Source organism: Callorhinus ursinus, unplaced genomic scaffold, assembly GCF_003265705.2.
Source record: "Callorhinus ursinus isolate GAN/ISIS: 27379988/994484 unplaced genomic scaffold, GSC_fseal_2.0 scaffold21, whole genome shotgun sequence".
NCBI classification, from domain to species: domain Eukaryota; kingdom Metazoa; phylum Chordata; class Mammalia; order Carnivora; family Otariidae; genus Callorhinus; species Callorhinus ursinus.
In genome coordinates, this window is record NW_027397083.1 from 25,462,198 (window position 1) to 25,483,358 (window position 21,161).

The window sequence follows — 21,161 nt, forward strand, 5'->3', positions numbered from 1 at the left end:
CTATTGAATTTGTTTTCCTGATTAAGATAATGCAGGCAAAACCAATACAAGTGATAAAACTCTGAAAGACTACCTCTCTAACCATTCCGTCTTCCTGCCACCATCTTTGAACTCTGGATTATCAGGTTCAGTCTCTGTTCTTCTCTCTTCTCAAAACCACTCAGCTTCTACTACTGCTCTTATGAACATTATTAACAGTTGTCTATCCCTGACATTTAACCATTTAAAGGTTGTCTTCTTTTTTATATTCTCCCAAAACATATTTTGTTCCTTTTTTCCTTTAATTTTGTAATGGCTTTATTGTGATATAATTCCCATGTCTTACAATTCACCCATTTTAAGTGTATAATTCAGTGGCTTTTAGTACATTCAGAGTTGTGCAATCATCACCACGAACAATTTCAGGACATTTTTATCACCCCCCAAAAGAAACCCTCTACCTGTCACTCCTGATTCCTTCTTTCCCTCAGCCACTAATTTTTTTTTAATTTTTAAAGATTTTATTTATTTATTTGACAGAGAGAGACAGTGAGAGCAGGAACACAAGCAAGGGGGAGTAGGAGAGGGAGAAGCAGGCTTCCCGCTGAGCAGGGAGCCTGATGCGGAACTCGATCCCAGGACCCTGGGATCATGACCTGAGCCGAAGGCAGACACTTAACGACTGAGCCACCCAGGCGCCCCTGCCACTAATTTTTTTCTTATATGCTCCTCAAATTCATTTCCCCCAAAGCTCTCTCCTTTTCCTGGTGCTCTAATTCTCTAAGTTTCAGCATATTTTATTTCCTGCTTTAATTTCCTATACCATATTAGTCACAAGTCCTGTAGATTCATGCTTCCTTCTGTTTCCTGTACCATAATCGTAATAAAAATTTTCATGATTTGATACCTAAACCTCTAGTGACAAAAACAGTGGCTATTCCCTGTCCTCAACTTCTCTCTTCAATATGTATCACACTCATTGCTAAAATTATTATTGCTAAACACCACATTCACTGGGTCATTATTCTTCTTCATTGCATAGTCCCTAGTCTTCTCTTCCACCCAAAATATGAAATATATCCACTTGAACATATCCAAAGGCTGACCCTTATGCCTCTAATCCACCTTTCTAATCTAACATCCTTATACTCTCCCTGACTCTTGGTCTGCACCCTGCCTTCACAGTTCCTCCAGCAAGACCTTCTCATTTCTACTGTCAAGCCTTTCTTCCTGGCACGGCTTCTGCCTATGATGTTCTCTTCCCTTGTATCTGCCTGACCAAGTTCTAGCTTTCCTTTAATCCAAAATCCAGAAAGAGATTCTCCCAGTGCATACTGATCTCTTTTCTATATGGTCGCATTCAAAAGCATCACTTATTTTGGCAACTTATCAAACCTCTTCTATTGCTACTAATATGTTCTGTGTAAAGTTCATGTCTTCCTCAAACCTCTTGGGGCATGTTGTGTGTGTGTGTGTGTGTGTGTGTGTGTGTGTGTGTGTTCCTATAGATGTAAGCATGTTATTATCATAGTAGGCACCTAGAAAATATGTTCAGTGAACATGTAAATTAACAAATGAAGAAATAAACTGCTGGAAAACTTTGACAAAATGTTGGGTATTCTTTTTGTAAAAAGTAGTTAAGTTAAAGCAAAAAAGAAAGGAACGCTTTGAAGTTTTATATGGAGATTCTCATAGAATTAGCTTTTAAGAAAAAAATGCATGCAGTTCAATTCCATGAACACTTAAATATAACCCAAATGGAACAATAGATAAACTACTGGCTTAAAGTTCAACTCACAATATATAATATATTTGGATTTCAAAAAACATCCGTTTGAATTTTTTTTTCACCGTTTTGGGGGAAGGGCAAGTAAAGGAAAGAAAATTACTTTTTTAAAAATGTTCTTTTTTCCCTACTGGATACTTTGCATTTTAGTCCCCAGTAAGCATAATGACTTCTGCAGGTGGTAAAACATGAGTAGCTCTAACTACTCACCACAGAGGTAGCCTATACAAAACTACTATTATTTCAGAATTGTATGCAGCTCAACTTAATTCAGGAATTAAAGTAATATTCTCAAGATACAAAAAGTGAGCACAACAAAATTTGTATTATGCATGCAGCATATTGGCCTGCATTTGCTAATAAGAAAGTTATTTTGGAAATAAGTATGAAAAGTAAATATTAGAAATATTTTCAAAACTGTCAATTAAATTTCAAGGTAAAGAAGATAAATTTTACTCCAAATTATTGAATGATTCCTTTATAAATTAGTTATAAGATTCTCTACATTTGAAAGAGGCCTTTAGGTATTCCTATTTCATTACATTCCATGGCAATTTAAAGATTCTATTCATAATGTTAAGTGACAAGATGATTACAATGAATTTAAAAGAACTTGTAAAGTATAAAAAGAAAAATGCCTTTCATTAAAAAGTTATTAGCAATTTACCAAAAGGTATGATTTTTACTTTTTATGCATTATACCTGAAAATTTTTAGTTATTCTGATTTTCATGAATACTTGAAGAAAGAATTTACATTAAACATCTGTATCTAATGAAAAATATATTAGGTGTCAGCTTTCAATTCTGTATATTTTATAGCTCCAAAAGTTGGATTTTTTTTTCTTTTTTGCTAAAACAGACACAGTTACGTACTTTATAGTTGAAACATACTGCCTCAAATGAAGGAAAAATGCAAGATGGAGAAGTTTTTTTAAATCTTCATATGTAACATATTTTCCACCCAAAGAATCATAAAATACACATTTTAAACATACTTTGTAATTGTAAGAGATCAATATAATCTTTATATGGAATGATATATTATCTCACTCTTATTATATTAATATCACCAAAAATTTTTAAAAAATCATCACATAAAGTTAGCTCAATTTAACCATGACAAGTCCATTAGAACAAGCTATATGAAGCACTAATTACAATTTCTCAAGTAAATATTATAAAAAGCTAAATACCTCTGTTAGGCAAAACCAGATCTTCTTTAATAAGAATTGTGTAGCTTTTTTGAGACATTAGATTATAAATACTAGATGCAGTAGGATTCTAGAATCATAGAATCACTTCTTCCCCAGCTCTGTCCTTCCATGTTATTGGTATGTTTAGGAAAAGATAGGGCAATGAATAGATACAATTAAATCATCTTGGAGTACCAACTGACCCACAATGGAGTATAAAGACTATTGACTTGAAGGTTAATCTAAAATAGCCTAGTCTAGGGGTGCCTGGGTGGCTCAGTTGGTTGAGCCTCTGACTCTTGATCTCAGCATAGGTCTTGATCTCAGCATAGGTCTTGATCTCAGGGTTGTGAGTTCAAGCCCTGTGTTGGGCTCCACTCTGGGCATGGTGCCTACTTAAAAAAAATAGTCTAGAAGTAATATCTTTACTTCTTGAGTTCATAATTGTGGACTCTGATCTTCATACCACCAATTCAGTATGACTGACAGCTTGCCAACAGACAAAGATCAGGAAATTTGGTTAAAGACTGTGGTTAGTCACTTTCTCATAAAATGCTAGGGCATAATAATATGAAATAAAGATCTGCCTGAATTTTTTTGCCAAGTAACTAAATCAGCACACATGCTTATACACATCAGTACATTCCTCCCAGAAGTATGTGCTTGCCATAATTTCCATCATGATTAAGTATCAATCAGTAGTGTTTTAGACTGAAGCCACTTTTTTACCTTCTACTTTGCTGAGAAAAAAAGTTTTCCTTCCAGTAAGTTAGCAGTACTAAACTCGGGTTCCTAAAGATATGATAACATCTAATAATGGTATTTAACATTTGAGACTTAATTACATGCCAGGCACTTTACATGTATTCATGTTTTTAATCTCCTCACCAATCTGTGAAGTGGGTGCTATTATTGTCTCCATTTTACAGATGATGAAACTGAGGTATTACATTAAGTAATTTGCTTAAAGTTACTCAGTGAATCTGGATCTTTAACCCATGATATCTAGATTTATTCAGTGAATCTGGATCTTTAACCCATGATATCTAGGCTTAGAGTCTAATGCTCCCAGCCACTACGCTTGGCTACTTAAATATTTGCTGAATACACAAACAGCTATTTTCTATAATAAAGTATTCTCCCTAATTCTGTTGTCTTTTTCTTTGTAGAACTCCAACAAAGCCTTTCTGAAACAACAACAAACAAAAGCCACTTGGACCTGAAGATACTGTTGCTAAAGACTGAAGAGCAGTCCACTGTGTAGACTGGAGAATGGCTGAGAAAGTCATTCAGGATGTTCTGATGTGTGGCCTGATTCACTGCAGAAAACTGGTGTATATATCATCTCTAAAGCTGATGTAGACAGGACCCAATTCTACTGCAAACTCAAGTGTACCTCTCAATCCTCGTATATTTCTCTAATTGGAGAACTCAAAGCAACTCATGGGCTGTTTTAACTCAGATTATTCAGTGTTTTGAAGGCTGGGAGATAGGAAATGATTCATTATATCCAGAAGCCCTAGATCAACACCTGCTCCCTGCTGATTCAAAGTATCTACCCTGCATTTCCATCAAGAAAAGACAAAGCTGTTTCTGTTGGAAACGTTGGGTAAAAAAAATGAGGCATTATCATCTCTGAAAGGTGTCAACTTGTGAACATGAATTTGATTCTTTAAACTTTTGAACTAGCATAAGATACCACCTTTCCTAAGGAATTTTTATTGACTATATCAAGAATATGAGAACATTGCAGGATAATAATCTGGTAAAGGGCTTTAGGAAAAAAAGAAAGGAAAGCTGTTCCAAGCTCATTAGACAGCAGTTGCATTTAACAGCGGCAACTCCAATAAATAGGTGCTTAGCTTGTTAATGCTGAAATATGATTAATTTTAGAAATAACTGAAATTTTTGAAATATTATTTATTGATCATATTAAGCATATCACAACTGCATTTTCTTTTCTGTGCATGTAAGAAAGTCAGACAAAGGGTAAATCACCATAGTATCAATTATTATGATGCATTTCTAAATTTAAGTGAAATCAATTGAACATAAAGTAATTTGTAATATATTTTATAATTTACTCAAAGTCCCTGCATATATCCAAATACATATATACTTACAATCTAAAAATCTATAATCTTTAAAAACAATGTCAATTTCTTTGATGCTTAATAACTAAAAGCTTCTCTCAAAAATATATTGCCATATGGTTCATATAGTGTTAATAACCAAATAAAGGTAGACCATTATTTTCATTTTTTTTGTAGACCATTATTTTCAAATGATTAAAGAAATACAAGTGAAATAAACAATTTGAGAACATTTACATTAGTGCATTCATTTCAAAGTGAAGCCAACAACAATCTTCAATACTCCATCAGCAATCATGAAATTCATAAAATGTGCCTCATGTATTTGAATGATGGGCGATGCTATAATCTGGGACTGTTAATTTAATAACATGCTGCTTATTCAAAGTAACAATTAAATGTCTCCCCAAGATTTATTTGTGTAATCATTTGGTGCTCAAATATGTCCTAAGGACACAGTTAAATAATAAATGGGCAATAGCAAGTTCATGAACAAAAGTAACAAGACAGAAGACCAAAAATAAAGACAAAATGTATACATTTAATGTACAGCAGGGGACAATGGCCAGAGAAATGCTTTATAGGGAAGAATAAAGGGATCTTTGGGATTCATTTGCTGTCTTTTCTGAAAGTTGGTCATAAAATGCACCATGGTGCCAGCTATTAGAAAACATAGTTGGACTACAAAGACTATTTTCAACAACATTAGTAGATATTTCCAAGGATATGTGAGTAGTCAGTAAGCATTACATGATGATCTTCTCATGAATCAAATTGGTATGCTATCTCATAAACAAATCCCAACTCCCGTAACTATTTATTCATCTTAACTAGTTAATTTATCACAACATAGCTAGCATTTAATATTCTAATATATAAATCTTAATCTAAAAATTTTCCATTGTTGCTTTAATTCTATGCCTAAGAATGTAAAGTGGTATTTATTATTGTCACTGATTAAGTATATAGTACCTGAAAATTATGTATTATACCTCCATATATGGCATGAATGTGAATACCAGTCTATGAACCAATGAAATACTTTTTTCTCTATCAAACATTTTTATCTACCAAAAAAATCTGAATACATATTGAGTGTTCTTTACAAAACTACATCTTCTAGTTGACATTTTATATATAGGGCCAGATATACATGAATTTAGAAAACCATTAATACTCCTTTTGAAAAACATAAAAGGAAAAACAGTTATATTTCAATCAAGTATTACTAAAAAGAGACAGAAAGCCTTTCTACAAGTAAGTCCACATCATTATCTAACTAAAAACTTAAATTTAGTATGTAAATTTCTACCTATCCAAAAAATGCAGATGCTTTACATGGAGACATATCAACTTTGAAACTATTTTCAAAACATCTCTAGCTTTCAAAGAGATGAAAAATAAGACTTGAAAGAGAGCTACACAATGTAAATCTGCAAATATTTGAGGTGATAAAATGGTCAATAATAAATAATTTTAAAATTTACTTTAATGGTTCCATTTCCAAAATATGTGAATTCTAAATGTATCTATTATGTATAATAAAAATATCTTCTAACATAACCATACATATTTCCCCCCTCCTTATTATCACCATTCTAGTACATAGTGTATTTTCTTAACTCCAAATGTTTTACCACTTTAAAATAATCTCAAGTTATTGGTCTACCTTCTAAGTTACCATGAGGATATTCACTTGAAAGCTATTACCTATCTACTTTTATGAATTTAAGTCAACGCCAGGTTGTACTTTACTATATCTCAAAGATTCCTTTTCTGAGAAAAATTCACAAGCCATTTTTGTCACCAACTACTAGCATCAAAAAAATTCTTCTTCTTCTTTAAAAGAAAGATTATTCATTTATGTAAATTGCTTTCTCCTTGTTTATGCATATTGATGATCTCAAACTAGGTCTCAAGAGATGGATTTCTTGGAAACCTAGACTTTTGGAACTGGAAAGGACATTAGAGATCATCCACTCCAAGCCCTTCATTTTATGGTTGAGGACACTGAGCCCAGAAAAGATAGCTGAGTGACTTTGGGCAAATTTCCTATTGAGTGGCAGAGCCAGAATCAGAAGCCAGGTCTCCTGACACCAAGTTAGGAGCCAGGTCTCCTGACTTATGGTCCAAGGATCTTTCCATTACACACACACTGAATCTTTATTTTTGGGGATGTCTTGGCCTGCTTACCCTGATTAAACTGCTTTATAAATGATCATGTTCACCAAATGATGCCTTTGATGACATGTCATGGGATCTTGGAACATGCCTACACAATCAGGCTGTACTATAAGCACAATCTTTCCCTGACTAGAACACCTCAATGGCTCCTCCTTGATCACACAATAAATTATAAAGCTCCTTAACACTGTCTTCAAGCAGTATGCAACCTAGCCCCAATAAATCACATGAAACTTTCCCCCTCTTGATCACTGCTATTGATGCCAGCCTTCATTCAGTTCTTCCAACGTACCAAACTCCTTCCTGTCTCAGTGTATGCCATTCCTTCCACTCAGCCTCTTCTCCCATGCTTTGTCTGGCTAGCTATTAATTATTCTTCAGTTCTCAATTAAATATAAGATCTTTTAAAGGGGATTCCCCCACCCCAAGCCCTCTGATGTTTTACTCCATTCCCACTTCCTTCTTTTTACATTCTTATTGCAACCTATATCTTTTAGTGTTTAAAACAAGCCCAATTAATGAATTATTTATTCACTTATTTATTTAAAATACTTTTCTTTCAATCTATTCCAAGCCCTATAAGAACTGGTACTCATTCCCAATCACTATTCTACCCTCCAGTACTTAGCAGACTGTGTCTGAAATACAGTTAATTGCAATAGTTAGTATTTACTAGCTAGTTGATTATTATGTGCCAGGTCTTATTCTAAAGCTGGGGATCTCATTTAAATTTCCAACAATCCTATGAAGTTGTTATTAGTAGTATACTTGTTTTTCAGATGACAACATTGAGGCACATTGCATTAAGACACTTGCCTAGTATAACAGAGCTGGTAGCTCGTGGAACTGAGAATTGAATTCAAGCATTCTAATTCCAGAGTCCATTTTTTAAACTAACATATTATGCCACACGCTCAAATATTTGTTTAATATACAAACTTATCCACAAAAATCAGATTAACAGTATCAGTGAACTATGTAAATGGAATAACAATGACAAGCATATGGTATTTACAATATGCCTAGCACTAAGTAGTATACCTATTGTAATCATTTAATCCAACAGCAACCCTGCAAAGGAGACACGACTATTATTACCACTTTACCGACGAGGAGACTGAGGCACAGACAAGGTGAGTAACTTGCCCAGGATCATATTGCTAGTAAGTGGCAGATCTGGGGTTCAAACACAACAGGGTCAAGTCTCTGCTCATAACTTCCGCCTGTGCCACCGTACTTGAGATAGCCCATAGCTGAGGACAGCTCAAAGTTAATAATCAATTACTTATGTAACAATCATTAGTGAATCCCCGAGAAGCAAAAAAATAAAAAATAAAATAAAAAAGAGGGAAAGAGAAAGAAAAAATCCATCTGCTTAGACAAACTTGACTCATTGTATATGATGAAGATAAAAACTCCTCCTTTGTAGGGATGTCTAACTAAAAGGGGGGAGTCCCTTCCTTCTAGTGGGTATAGCGCCATAGCATAGTGAAGGGTCTTCCTGGGGATGCCTTCTGCATTTCTGCCCTTCCCCTGTGGCTGGGAGCCCTGGCTACACTACATAGAGGCGTCAAAATAGTGTACACACTGAGGAAAAAGGAGACATCTACCCTTCGGATGAAGGCTTAAAAAAAATGTAACAGCCACACAAAACCCCAGAGCCATGGTGAGCAAAAAGAACATTTTGCTAAAATATGTTAAAGTCTTGCCGAACCCTGTTAAAACCTTGCTAGGACTTCAGATAAACAGGGTGCTCCTCACTAAGCTCCTTAGTTCCATCAGCTAGAAAGTGGGGAGAAAAAAAATACTTGCCTTGAAGGATTCTTTAAATAAGAAAATAAGGGGCGCCTGGGTGGCTCGGTTGGTTAAGCGACTGTCTTCAACTCAGGTCATGATCCTGGAGTCCCAGGATCGAGTCCCACATCGGGCTCCCTGCTCAGCGGGGAGTCTGCTTCTCCCTCTGACCCTCTTCCCTCTCGTGCTTTCTATCTCTCATTCTCTCTCTCTCTCTCTCTCTCAAATAAATAAATAAAATCTTTAAAAAAAATAAATAAGAAAATAATGTTATTGAAATCCCTTCTGCAAATGATAAAGCACCATATAAATTCTATATTTACTCAATATTCAAATCTTCTATCTCATATGTCTATAAGGGTCCTTCCCTCAGGTTTTCATTCTGTTCTCTGTGAAAAACTACTAGTGAAAACAGCACTGCTCTAGATGATGATCCTTTAAATGTATGATTCCATTTTGCACATGGTTGAAATTTTATCCTATGAATATGAGGGCACAATAGAAATGAAAAAAAAAAAAGAGGCAGCCTTAGCATGAGGTAGCATGTTTCTCAGAGACAACTTTTAGAAGAGTACTTAAAAACAAAAGCAAAATGAAAAGAAAAATTTCAGTTCAAGGTCAGATGACTCCAGTTAGCTCATTTAGACAAAGGATAGATGTTTTTGTACTAGAGCTTGGACATCAGCAGTTTCAGAAGGTGTGCTATGAAAGTAGGGCAAAGAAATCTAGTTTTGGAAGTCAGAATTTCACATTGTGGCCTGAGTACAATGTCAAAAGAACAGGTCAAAGTGGTCAGCTGCATGAAAGAAAAATCCAAAATCAATCAGATCAGCATATAGATGAAATAAGTGATTTGGCCACACATTTCCACCTTTCAGTGCGTGACACTGGAATTACTAAGCACAGTTCATGTGAGAGATATTGAGAAATTCATTCAAATTTTCCACACGTTTCAGGTTGCCCAGATGTAAAATCCAAATAATGAAATCATTCTTCCCAAGGAGCTGTCACATGCCTAGGTGAAGGACACGACATGAGGTGAAGGGAAAAAAACTGTTATCTTTGCTCCCCAAATGAGATCTTATAACCTTACCTAATAGATTGGTTAACCACAAGGCCAGATCTTCCTTCATCGGTAGCAAGTTAGCTTCATGTCTGCTCGCCAGCCATTGGCTATACTGATGCATATCCGATAGGCCAGGTCCACTGCGTACCTTTGGGCTCAGAGCAGTGCACATTATTTATCCACTTGTAATCCCTGTTTTGGAAACAAAAGAACAGTTGCTTTTTACATAGACGTCTCTTGTTGAAATCTTTCTGCCAATGACATAGTAAGGAACCAGGTCCATGGACGCTTTGATAACAGGTCAGGTTATTAATTATTAAACCCCATGAGACACTATTTGCTTTTCCTGCATTGGGCCTATCCCTTTCGACCAACCACCTGTAGGAAACATCAGCCATCTAAGGTCAAATAGAAAAATCAAACACTAAGCTCCAAGCTCATGTAAAATATCATACTGGAAAAAGTCAGCTTGTAAGGCAAGAAATTCCACTTATTCAAAAGTAATAAAAAGGGCTTGATTAAAATTTCAGTGTCCAAATTGTAAACTCCCAATGTTTTGGCTAATGTCTGAAACCATAGATTTCCACAGAATTTTAGTAGTGAGTGCAAGCAATGACATAATTTGCACGATTTACTGTAAACTTAGGACAACTATTCTTAAAACTATTACCTGTAAGATTAAGCAGAGCACTTGGTTCTTTGCATATGGGTAAACTATCATGGATTCACAGTTTAGAGAACTGGTGGGGAGACAGGAAAGGAGATGCTTTCAAAGAGTACCTACTACACTTTTCTCAGAGTTAATGAAAAAAAAAATAAGAGAGGATAAATGACTTAAACAAGATCATATACTAGAACATGGCAGAGTCAGGCTTGAACCTGGGTCTTCACACTATTCTTTCCAGAATGATACATTTTACAAAATAGATTCATCAAGAACCCATATTACAACACGAGAATTACACACAATCCTAGTAACTACTGCCATAGGGTTTTCTTTTATCTTACTTTTGTCTTCCCACTTTATATATTTTACAGACTAGTTTTGCTTGCAATCATCTTTAGAGTAGAAGTAGTGAAATGTCTTAGGTCTATAAAATAAAAGATGATTTCATTAACCCAACCACCTTATGAGTGGCATAGCCCCCTGCCTGGGTTGTAGAAAGGATGTTTGAATATATACTTGGCCTTGAATGTAGCACTTTGCATGCATCATTTATAGGACCTAAGACTACAGAAGTAATATTGAAGTAGCTAAGGTAAACAAACTCATCAGTTTAACAATGTGTAGGACTCTATTCTGTATATAAATAGTGCATATGAAATAACCACGTGTGGTATGACTAATGAAAATGAAAATATTTGCAGCTGGAAAGAAGTATGATAGGATATAATGAGGTTTTCAGCTACATTTCAATATTTATGGTATTTTAAATTTACCAATATAAGTTGTATACACTTCTGACAGTTTTATTCTTTACATAATATTCCTTTCTACTTATTAAACTCTAATTCTCTTAGCATAGCTTAATTTTTTGCCTTTTAAGACTGCTTTTGGAAAAAAAAAGACAACATTGGTGTTCAGAAAATTGCAAAATGTGACTGTCTCCCAAACATTTTGGTGTAATATTGGAAAAGACTGGTAACATGAGTCAACACCTAAAAAGCGTCATAAATGTATAATTTAAAAACATAGGCAATTTCATTTCCAAAGCAATTATGCTTTGAAATAACTTTTTGCAAAAAAATTACCAAAAATTATTTTTGAAAACATTTTTTATAAATCTCTATATATCTAATTATCTAAAGTGAACCAGTGCAAATGTGAAAGATTTTTAATACATTTTGTCATATTTTACTAAATTATCATTACAGAAGCCAGAATATCATCATTGCCTATTTTTTTTGCAGTTAATTATATATTCAGATAATGTCCTGAAGCTTTCTCCAAACCCTACGATTAAATACCAGAAATCTAAAACATTTTGCTCCAGTTCTTTTAAAAATAGGTCCAGTCCCAGGAAAACAAGACATCTCCCTGTGGCTGGTTAGGATTCCTATAGGCTAGCTAGCCTCAGAAACAAACATTTAAGTAATAACACATTTAAGCACATGATTCATACATTTAAATAACTAATTGAAATCTTAAAAGGGTTACCTCTAAAATGCCTTTCTTCTCAAGACACAATCTCTCCCACTACTTTCCTGAAAGTGAGATGTAGTAGTTCAGTAACTTTACCTACATCCTATTATGTGCTCTGCAAACTTTCATTTAAGCACCAGAATCCTATTTTGCTCTGTAAAAACAAGAAGACACCTCATTTTCTTAAGCTCATTGTCCAGCAAAGAATTCATCAAGGGATAGTTTACAGTAAGCCTAATGGCATGTAACAGTTTCAATGAGCCAGAAGGACACAATCCTTCCCCTCAATCCTTCCAAACAGTGAAGTTTTTCTTTTCCTTGACAGTGGCACATTTATTTCTCATGTAGTCTGTCCTGTATTTTGCCAGAAATGTAATTCAAGCTATCTTTTAATATTTATAGATGATCAGTAAGTAAAAACAATAAGAGTAATTAAGCAATTTTTGTTATGCTGCTTTGGATATAATCAAAATTACATACAAAGGGGAAAAAAAACGATAAGATTATATTTCCCCAGGAAGCCAAAGTGGGAGAAAGAAGTTTTAGTGGGTAATTAGCAGGTGATAGAAGTAAACAATTAAATATATGCCAAATATGTGGACACCTAAAGTCACTGTCATAGATAGGGACTCTTATGTTTACATGCCTTGGGAAAAAAAAGATCGGGATTTCAAACCAAGTTCTCCTGATCCATTTTTCATATTTCAAATCACCATCAAATCTAGCATGACTTTGTGGTTTAGCTGAAAGTCACTACACGGAAGTCTTCGATTTAAACATGGCAGAGACATGAATAGGAAACACAGAAATGAATCCAGCTAGGATCAAAATTTGGAGTGTGGAAGAATTATCCCATGGTGAAGTAGTTTCTAACTGAAGTGATTAAATTGGTATGAATAACAATCAAATAAATTTATATTACTCAGATAAAAAGATCCCTACGGGATTGTACCCTTTTTAGAATTTTCAACTTTAACCAACTGGATGAGTTGAGTTAGATCACAAAGAACACATTACAACAAAAAGATAATTTCTGATCCTTTGAATTATTCAAGTTTTCAAAAACCAAAAGAGATGCCAAGGAGTAGGTTTTAAAGAGGGGAAATAAAATGATTAAGGATCCATTAGATTTGAAAAAAAGTTAGGTTTGGGGGAAAGAAAAACATTTTATATAATATATCTAAACACTGAAAGATGTTACCATGAAAATTCAGATAATCTAAATATTTTAAAAGCTTGATAAGTGACTTTGGTAAGTACTAAGCAAAGCCAATTGCTTTAGAAACAGAAGGACTCAAATGCTTCTATGACTCTCTGAACTATGGCTTCTCCAAGCTGTATGGGTCTATCTAAAAATGAATAACTCAACCCTCAGGATTTGGAATTCAGAAAAATAGAACTTAAAGGGAAAAACATGCAGAAATTTAATACAGAATTCTTCAAAGAATGTGTGTGTGTATTATTTTTTCTTTCTTTCCATAGTAGAACTGATTCTGGAATAACCATTATGACTATGATGAGACTGAACTAGCCCAGGGGAAGAAGAAAAAATTAATGACTCCATAAGTAAAATATCACATGTTTAAAGACTGTTTAGTCTGTTGCTCCAGAATCCCAGTTGAAAACATCATAGTTTTGAATCTGAAAAAAAAGTATGCTTTCATGCCCCCTAGAGGTGTGCTTTATGACCAAGATGGTTTCCAGTCTATCTCTAGACTTTGCTGACATGTATTGCATAGAAAATAAATTGGAAAGAAAGAAAAATAAGGGAAAATTATAAACATTATATCACTACTGTCTGCTATGAGATCCACTAAGAAGCTTGATTAGTGGATAGAATATTAGATTGGGAATCAGAAGTGCTGGGGTCAAATACTGACTCCACTGTCTAGCTATTTAATAGCTGTTCTGTTCCAGTTGGATGACTTTCTCTTTGTACTGGAGTTTTTCAGTGTGTACAATGGAGGCAAATACCTCAAATATAATTCGAAGATTAAATATTTGTGTCAGTTTTTGGTATATATTTTATATCCAATAAATACTAGCTAAACCTTAATCATCCTCATAGAAAATGTGCCAAAATAAAACTCCTACTGACATATTTTAAAAACAAAAACAGTTCTGTAACAAAATAGAAATATTTTATAGAACTATAAATCACTAAAAAAAGTCAAAAAGGGAGAAATGAAAACAAAGTATTGATGAAATAAAACCATAAAAAAGGGAAAATCCAAAGTTTTCTTCATATTGACAGGTGATGAATGAAATGTTAAGCTCTAAAATGAGTTTACATGTGTTTTTAAAAGCAAAGTTTGGTAACAAATTATACCTGTTTGACACCAGTCAAAAACAGGGGAACCCTGTACCTTCAAAAATAAATGAGAAAGGATGTCACGACACTCCCCCCCAACCAATGCGCGCGCGCGCACACACGTGCAGACTCCATAATGGTAACCTTTTAAAACAGAGTGCTAATGAACCCACAGTCAAGGGATCCATCCCTAAAGGCCAACTTTGTTCTGATCTGTAGCATTGACCTCACCTCTATTCAATTTTGTGTGTTATGAGCGTGAAACAATGAAGAAACAAAATTTATAGGCCAATAACACCATTTAAAAAAAATTGAACTAATGAAAAACATCCCAAGCCAAACACTCTTTCAAATTTTGGAAGGAGAAAATGCTATCTTTCAACTGAGATTCAAAGAACTAATAACCAAGGACCACTCTACATGGCTCTTCATTCTGAGTTCTTTCCTTCTATGTGATTCATTTTGGCTAACCAATAACATCTCTACAAAGCTACATATTCTCAACCAATGCCATGAATACCAAATCTTAACCTAAGGCCCTAATTAGAAAATAAAAGTCTAAAATTTAATCAGAAAGATTATTCAAGATCTTAGAAGTGGACCCACACTCTGGTTAAGAGGCACAATTTGTCCACAAATTTTAAAAAAGCACCAAGACTAAAGGCAAAATGACACTCATTATCAATTTTTCTCATTATGTAATAAAATCTTTAAACCCAAATGAACCTTAGAAGATGTAGCAGTCAAATTCCTGGTTTTTAATTAGAGACTAGAGGACTAAAATATTTTGCCCAAAGTAACAAGGTTATTAGTCAGTCATTAAAAATATCCTACTCAGCTCTCCTGGCGTCCAATTTCGAGTAATGCTAAGTTTTTTGGTTTTTTTCCAGGAAATCTCTTTCTCTTCTTGCAGCCCCATGATGATTTGTCTTGAACTAAATGATAGTATACATGTAATAATTCCTTCTCAAATCATGACCAATAAATTAACACTAAGTGGAGATTGATTCTTATATTTTCATGGCATTTGAAATTTTTTCAAGTTTTTAAAAATCCTACTAATCCATTCTTCCAAAGAATTTAGCACTGGTTTTTGGACCCCTCCAGATTAACTTGAAACATAATTTGAATAGAAAACCATCTGAAAGTCATTAATCAATTAGACTAAGTGCTTACCTCAAAATTTCATCTAAGTTGATTAAGTCAACTTTAATTCATGAGAACATTTTGGGGGTTTTGATGTTGTTTGTGATACAAAGACTTCTGTTTTACTAACTATAAGGCAGTTAAGAGCTAGCAGAGTTCTACATTGTATTGAATATATGTGTGTGTGTATGTATATATATATATATATATATACATATATATATTGCGTATAGTCTCATATAAAGGGAGAACAGTAGTAAAAACTCAATTGACCCTGAAAACATTTAGGACAGAAAAACTACACAAGCATTACCCATTTTGACAAGAGGTATTTTCTACCTTCTCTCCAGTTCTTTTCTCTAGTCTGAAAACACTGAGTGGAAAATCTTGATTGTTGCTTGGAAGAAATGAAAAGAAATAGTGGGTTCCTGTTTGTGCCTCTATATCAAAACCACAAAAATACCAAAAGAGCCTTAACATCAGTTGCAGTTTTAACAAAATTCGGCAAAGAAATTGTCAGAGCCTCATTGTTTTCAACCAAGGTAACTTTGGCCTTTCAAAGGCTCCAAAAGTTTGTAATACAGACTTGCAGCCTTGAATCAAAATTCTAAAATTACACATAACATACTTGTGATTAATATAAGACCTGACATTTCACCATACCTGCAAGTTGAAGCTTTAGCTAAGATTTCTTACCAAGATTCTAGAAAACTTAGTGGCAATCGCATGACCTTTTGTACCAGGTGAAAGAAATGTGCTGTGTGACTGTATCTCCCAGTAAAACACAGTCCACATCACAGAAGTAGGGTATTTAACACTAAAGTGAAGAAATAAGCCCAAAGTTTAGTTAGCACACACGCTGAAATTCAAGCTACCTTTCCGATCCAGCGCCCATTCAGGGAGCCATGTGTGAAGGCTGCAATGTGCATTGCAAAAGCTGTCTGTCCCACGCCTCAGACATCTGTCCCTTACCTTCTCTTAGGCGGTCAGAACCAGGACGCCCATGTTGGAGAAGGCCACCAGAGCCACCACCTCCTCCTCCTCAGTTAGGGGGGGAGCATTCCTGGAGAAGGAGCCCATTGATCGATTTCAAAGGCTGGGCAAACTAGACCCCAGCTGCAGCTAATCAGCGTCCCCTCGGCTAAGAGGTTGGGGGAAGGAAGCAATGAGCCACAAGGGCTCGTTCCCAGCCTTGCGGCTGTGAATCTCAGCGTTAGGTGAGGGGGAAAGGTGGACTTTTCCTGCCTGGCTGGCACATCCGACCTGTCTGAGCCTTTATTTTAACACTAGGAGGCCAAATGGGTGTTCCTGTGCACATGCAGATCTTATTTCCCCCACAAAAGATCTCCTGTACACAACTGATTTAGCTTTGTGGGAGAGGGTACTTGGAGAGAGGGAGGAGTTTACAAGAGGGACGGTAAAGTTTTGCAAACTCTTCACTAGAAGTGGATGAAAGTGAAGGAGGGTGAGGGAATGAAGGTGAAGAAGGTGGGAAAGTAAAGGCTTTGATTTCCGAAAAGGTTAACTGGAGGGAAGTACTGCACAACCCACCCCCACCCCAGTTGTCCTGGAATGTCGAAAACAGAATCTGTTAACGCCTGCTTTTGCTCCCTCTCTAGTCAAGACCGTAGCAACTTCGGATGTCTGGGCTAACTTAATGGCAATTTACCTTCCTGGGCTGATAGGATTTAATCTTGCCGGAATACCTAATGCCTCCAAAGCAAAATTGGCTCCCCTGCTGCTCCCCAAACAATTTAGGATTCCAAAACCCTGCTCTCTGGATGAAAAGAGCCCTACTGCTCTGCAAAAATCTTCTCAAACGGGGTTGATTCATAGGCTAGCGTTTGTTTATTCACTTTTTTTTTTTTTTAAAGCCCAACTCTGTGAAACTCATCAGTCGGAAACAGGGAGTATCTCCCCAAATCGTTAAGTGTCGTGTTCTTTCCTGCCATCCCGGCCTCCTCCACTCTAGTAAAACACTCAGGATCCATCCAGGCAGACTGCCCTCGCTCAGCTCCCCTCTCCCCAGCAACCGCCCGCGCTGAGCATGCATCACAGAGACCCCGGCGCACGAATGTATAAGTGTGCGTTTAGAATCCATGTGCTAATGAGAAGTCCTCACTTCAGTCCCTGGTTGGCTGAGCCGCCCCAGCGGGCTCTCTGTGCGGCAGTCATCTGGGCCGTTCCACAATAGGGATGAGGGACACATGGTTGTGTCCAGGGAATCCCAGTCACGCACTGCAGTGCCTACCCACTGAGCGCCAGAGCCCGTCCAGCGGTCCGCGGCTCCTCGCGCGTCCCAGCCGCGCCCCCGAGGTCACCGCACGGAGCGCCCCTCCCCCGCCGCCCCCCGCGCACCCGCAGGCAGGGCTCCCGCAGTCCCGCTGCGGAGCGCGCGCGGCGGCTGCGGCGGCTGCGGCGGCGCCGGCTGAAACCCGGCCGGCCCGCCTCGCTCACCCGGCGTCCGGAGCTGGCTGCTGGCGGCTCTCAGAGGCGCCGGGGCTCCCGGCTCCGCTCGCGCAGCGTCTCGGGGTCGGCCCCCTCCCGGCGCAGGTCCTGCAGCAGCCGCGCTCCGCACCCCGGCAGCTCGGCAGCAGCTACAGCCGCACTACCCCTCTTCATACTTCTCTGATGGCTCCTCTCGGTGCTGTTTGGGAAAACGATTTTTCCCCCCTGCCAGAAACAGATTTCCTACATTTCATCAGTCCACATAGACCGAGCGGAAGTAAAATGCTTACTTTTTCTGGTGGACGGCAAACGCAATTGACACTGATTTACCCTTCAAATGGGGAGAGATTGTATTACAAGCCCTTGGCAACAATTCCCAGGTTGGGGCCAAGCTCCAGCCCCTTGTCCCCCAAACTCTAACTTAAGAGAGAAAGGGCGGGGGTGCAGTGGGGAGGGGATATTTAACTCCAGGGTTTTTAACAGAGTCAATGGCTTTAGCACAATATTAAAATTGGATATTGGAAAAGTTTTGCTCTCCTGGCCGGTGATTTTGCAGACTCAGAGGCATGAGCTTTCCAGTAACTTCGGCCGCTCTTCGTTCCAAATTGAACAATTTGATTTCTTACAATTCTTTTTAAACGTCAGGGGTTTCGAATAGGCAGCACTCACGGCTGTTTTCGCTTTACAAAAGGAAATAAAATTCCACCCTTCTCTCAGCTAAAGCTCAGCTTTATGTTGAGTGTCATGGACAATTTTCTCCAACTGTTGTTTATTAGTACGTGTGTTCTGAGATGAAAAGTCTTCCCATGAAGTGGACAGATGTTCAAGTGTCTGCTTCACCTCTACTACACATGTGACCCTTGCCGAATGTCCTAATAGCAGCAGGTTACCACTTTCCGCGGAGTGGACGTGAAAATTAAAACACTTTTGTGTTGTGATTTTGTTTACATGTTCAGTTGCCTGTGCGTCTCCATCCAATGCATAGGATTGCACTGACACAGGTATTCTGATTCTCTCTTGGATACCATTTTTTTTATATGGTAAGTAACGTACCCTACCCATCCCCGCAAAAGAGAAACTACCTGTAGATCCACATAGCTAAGTGATGTGGAAAATTTTAGATATAATTGAAAAAAAAAGACATTTTGCTTGTATTATGCTTTCATCTGGAAGTGGTTGCTCTAAAACATCTAGAAACTCCCATCAGTTATTTGCTTGTAGTAGCAGTACAAATAATGAAGGGAGAAAGATTGAAAAATTTGGTGGCATGGAACTCCAAGGTTTTTATTTTAGTTCGGTTTGATGTTGCAGCTGTCAGCTCCATAGTCCTCCTTGGCTTCCCACAAGACAGTGAAAAGAGCCATTCCTCATTTTTAAAGAGAAATAGCATCATAAAAAGCCTGTATTATCAGCCACACGTAAATAACAGCAACAAAACACAAAGAGCAGGTTACTGATTAATTTGAGTAAATGACACTGAGTAATAAAATTTCTCAGAATTTAACCAGATCTGAGTATTCCAAGAGCCCCAATAAAGTATCTTGAGTTTCTGAGTCTGTGCCAATTAGGTAAAAGGCCAAACATCCTTGATAATTTTTCATGATCAAAATATCATCGGCCAATAGATGTTAATTTAAGTATCATTGGGGTATATAAGAGTTCAAAGAATCTAACATCATGAATTTTGAAATTCATATTTCATATTCATGAAATATCCTATTGCTCCACAGATATAAATATTCTTGTCACATTGTTCAATATTGATAATATAAAAAGCAAAGTGCAAGGCAATATTTTTGTTGATTTAGGAGCAATGCTCAACCCGGTGTAGGAAAATAAGGAAGCTTACAGAAGCACTGGGAAAGCACAGCCATGCAAATTAGTCCCTCCAAGGCCCTTCCCTCCAGGTATTTTTCGTTTTAGTATCTGCATTATAGCACATCCTCTGTCCTTTTAACTAGAGCCACAAGGAAGCAGCGCCTGGGTGACTCAGTAGGTTAACCCCTGAGCCCTGTGTAGGGATCTGCACTCAGTGTGGAGTCTGCTTGAGATTCTCTTTCTCCCTCTGCCTCGGTTCCTCCCCCCACTCCCTCTCTCTCTCTAAGAATAAATAAATAAAATATTAAAGAAAAGAGAAATAATACAAAAGATTTCTGAAGAGGCATAAAAATGTTTTCATTTAACATTTTTTCAGCATTCATAACAACTCCTGTTTGATTTTTATTTTGTGATTTTCAAAATAAAATATTTTCAAAATAAAATAATTATGTATTCCAATTGGCCATTGATACATTTGTCAGACACTCTTTGTCCAAGAATTTTCTTGCCTTGGTCTCAACCTAAACATGGTCATCTTAGAAAACCTAGAAAACCATGGCCCAATAGACTCAACCATAACATACTCTCCCGTGTGAAGGTGAAGCAAACAAATGCCTCACCTAACGAGGTTAAAAAAAAAAAAAATGCCTAAATACGTTCTTGAAGCTTGGCAGCAGAAAGAAGAAAAGCCAGATTTAGAGAAAACATAGTTTAGTTTTCCTTTTTAAGTTATCACAGCTTCGAGGATTCTCATATTGAAAGTTTGGGGGTTAATATGTGTTTCGGGCATTCTAAACCTTCAATATTGTCTTGTATATGAACTGGACCTTTTTTCTTAAAGTATATATATATATAGAGAGAGAAAATGAGCAATAGAATTCTTTATTTTTTCCTCATCTATAGGTTAGCCTCTCCTCCCCCCTCCCCCTCCCTCTTTCCTCCCTCTTCTCTCTCCCTCGCAGAAATAATACTTATTCCGAAAAGCGGGGCAAACCTTCACTGGATGATGGGGCTCAGACGGCGTGTTGAAAGACGTTAAATCACGTGGAAAGAGACAGTGGGTAAGATAAATTTGCAAAGGGGACCAAGTCATTCTTATGTTCCTAAATAAGTGCAAACAGGCACTTAAAGATGGCACGTGGTAGCTGGAGAGGCAGGTGAGAGTGATGACACAGAAAGCAGCCTGAAGACGTGCAGGG

The 21,161-nt window shown here is 36.9% G+C and overlaps 1 protein-coding gene across 1 annotated transcript in view; it reads right to left on the bottom strand.

The window, feature by feature from the left end:
* GAS2 (growth arrest specific 2) overlaps nucleotides 1-16,795 on the bottom strand; it is a 126,958-nt gene extending 110,163 nt beyond the window's left edge. Inside the window, exons 1-2 of the mRNA XM_025879045.2 lie at nucleotides 16,669-16,795; nucleotides 10,124-10,288 (exon numbers count right to left, since the gene is read on the bottom strand). Of these exons, the coding sequence (XP_025734830.1) occupies nucleotides 10,124-10,268 (145 nt within the window). The 5' untranslated portion in view covers nucleotides 10,269-10,288; nucleotides 16,669-16,795. The remainder of the gene's footprint in view (nucleotides 1-10,123; nucleotides 10,289-16,668) is intronic.
* Nucleotides 16,796-21,161: the final 4,366 nt, after the last annotated feature.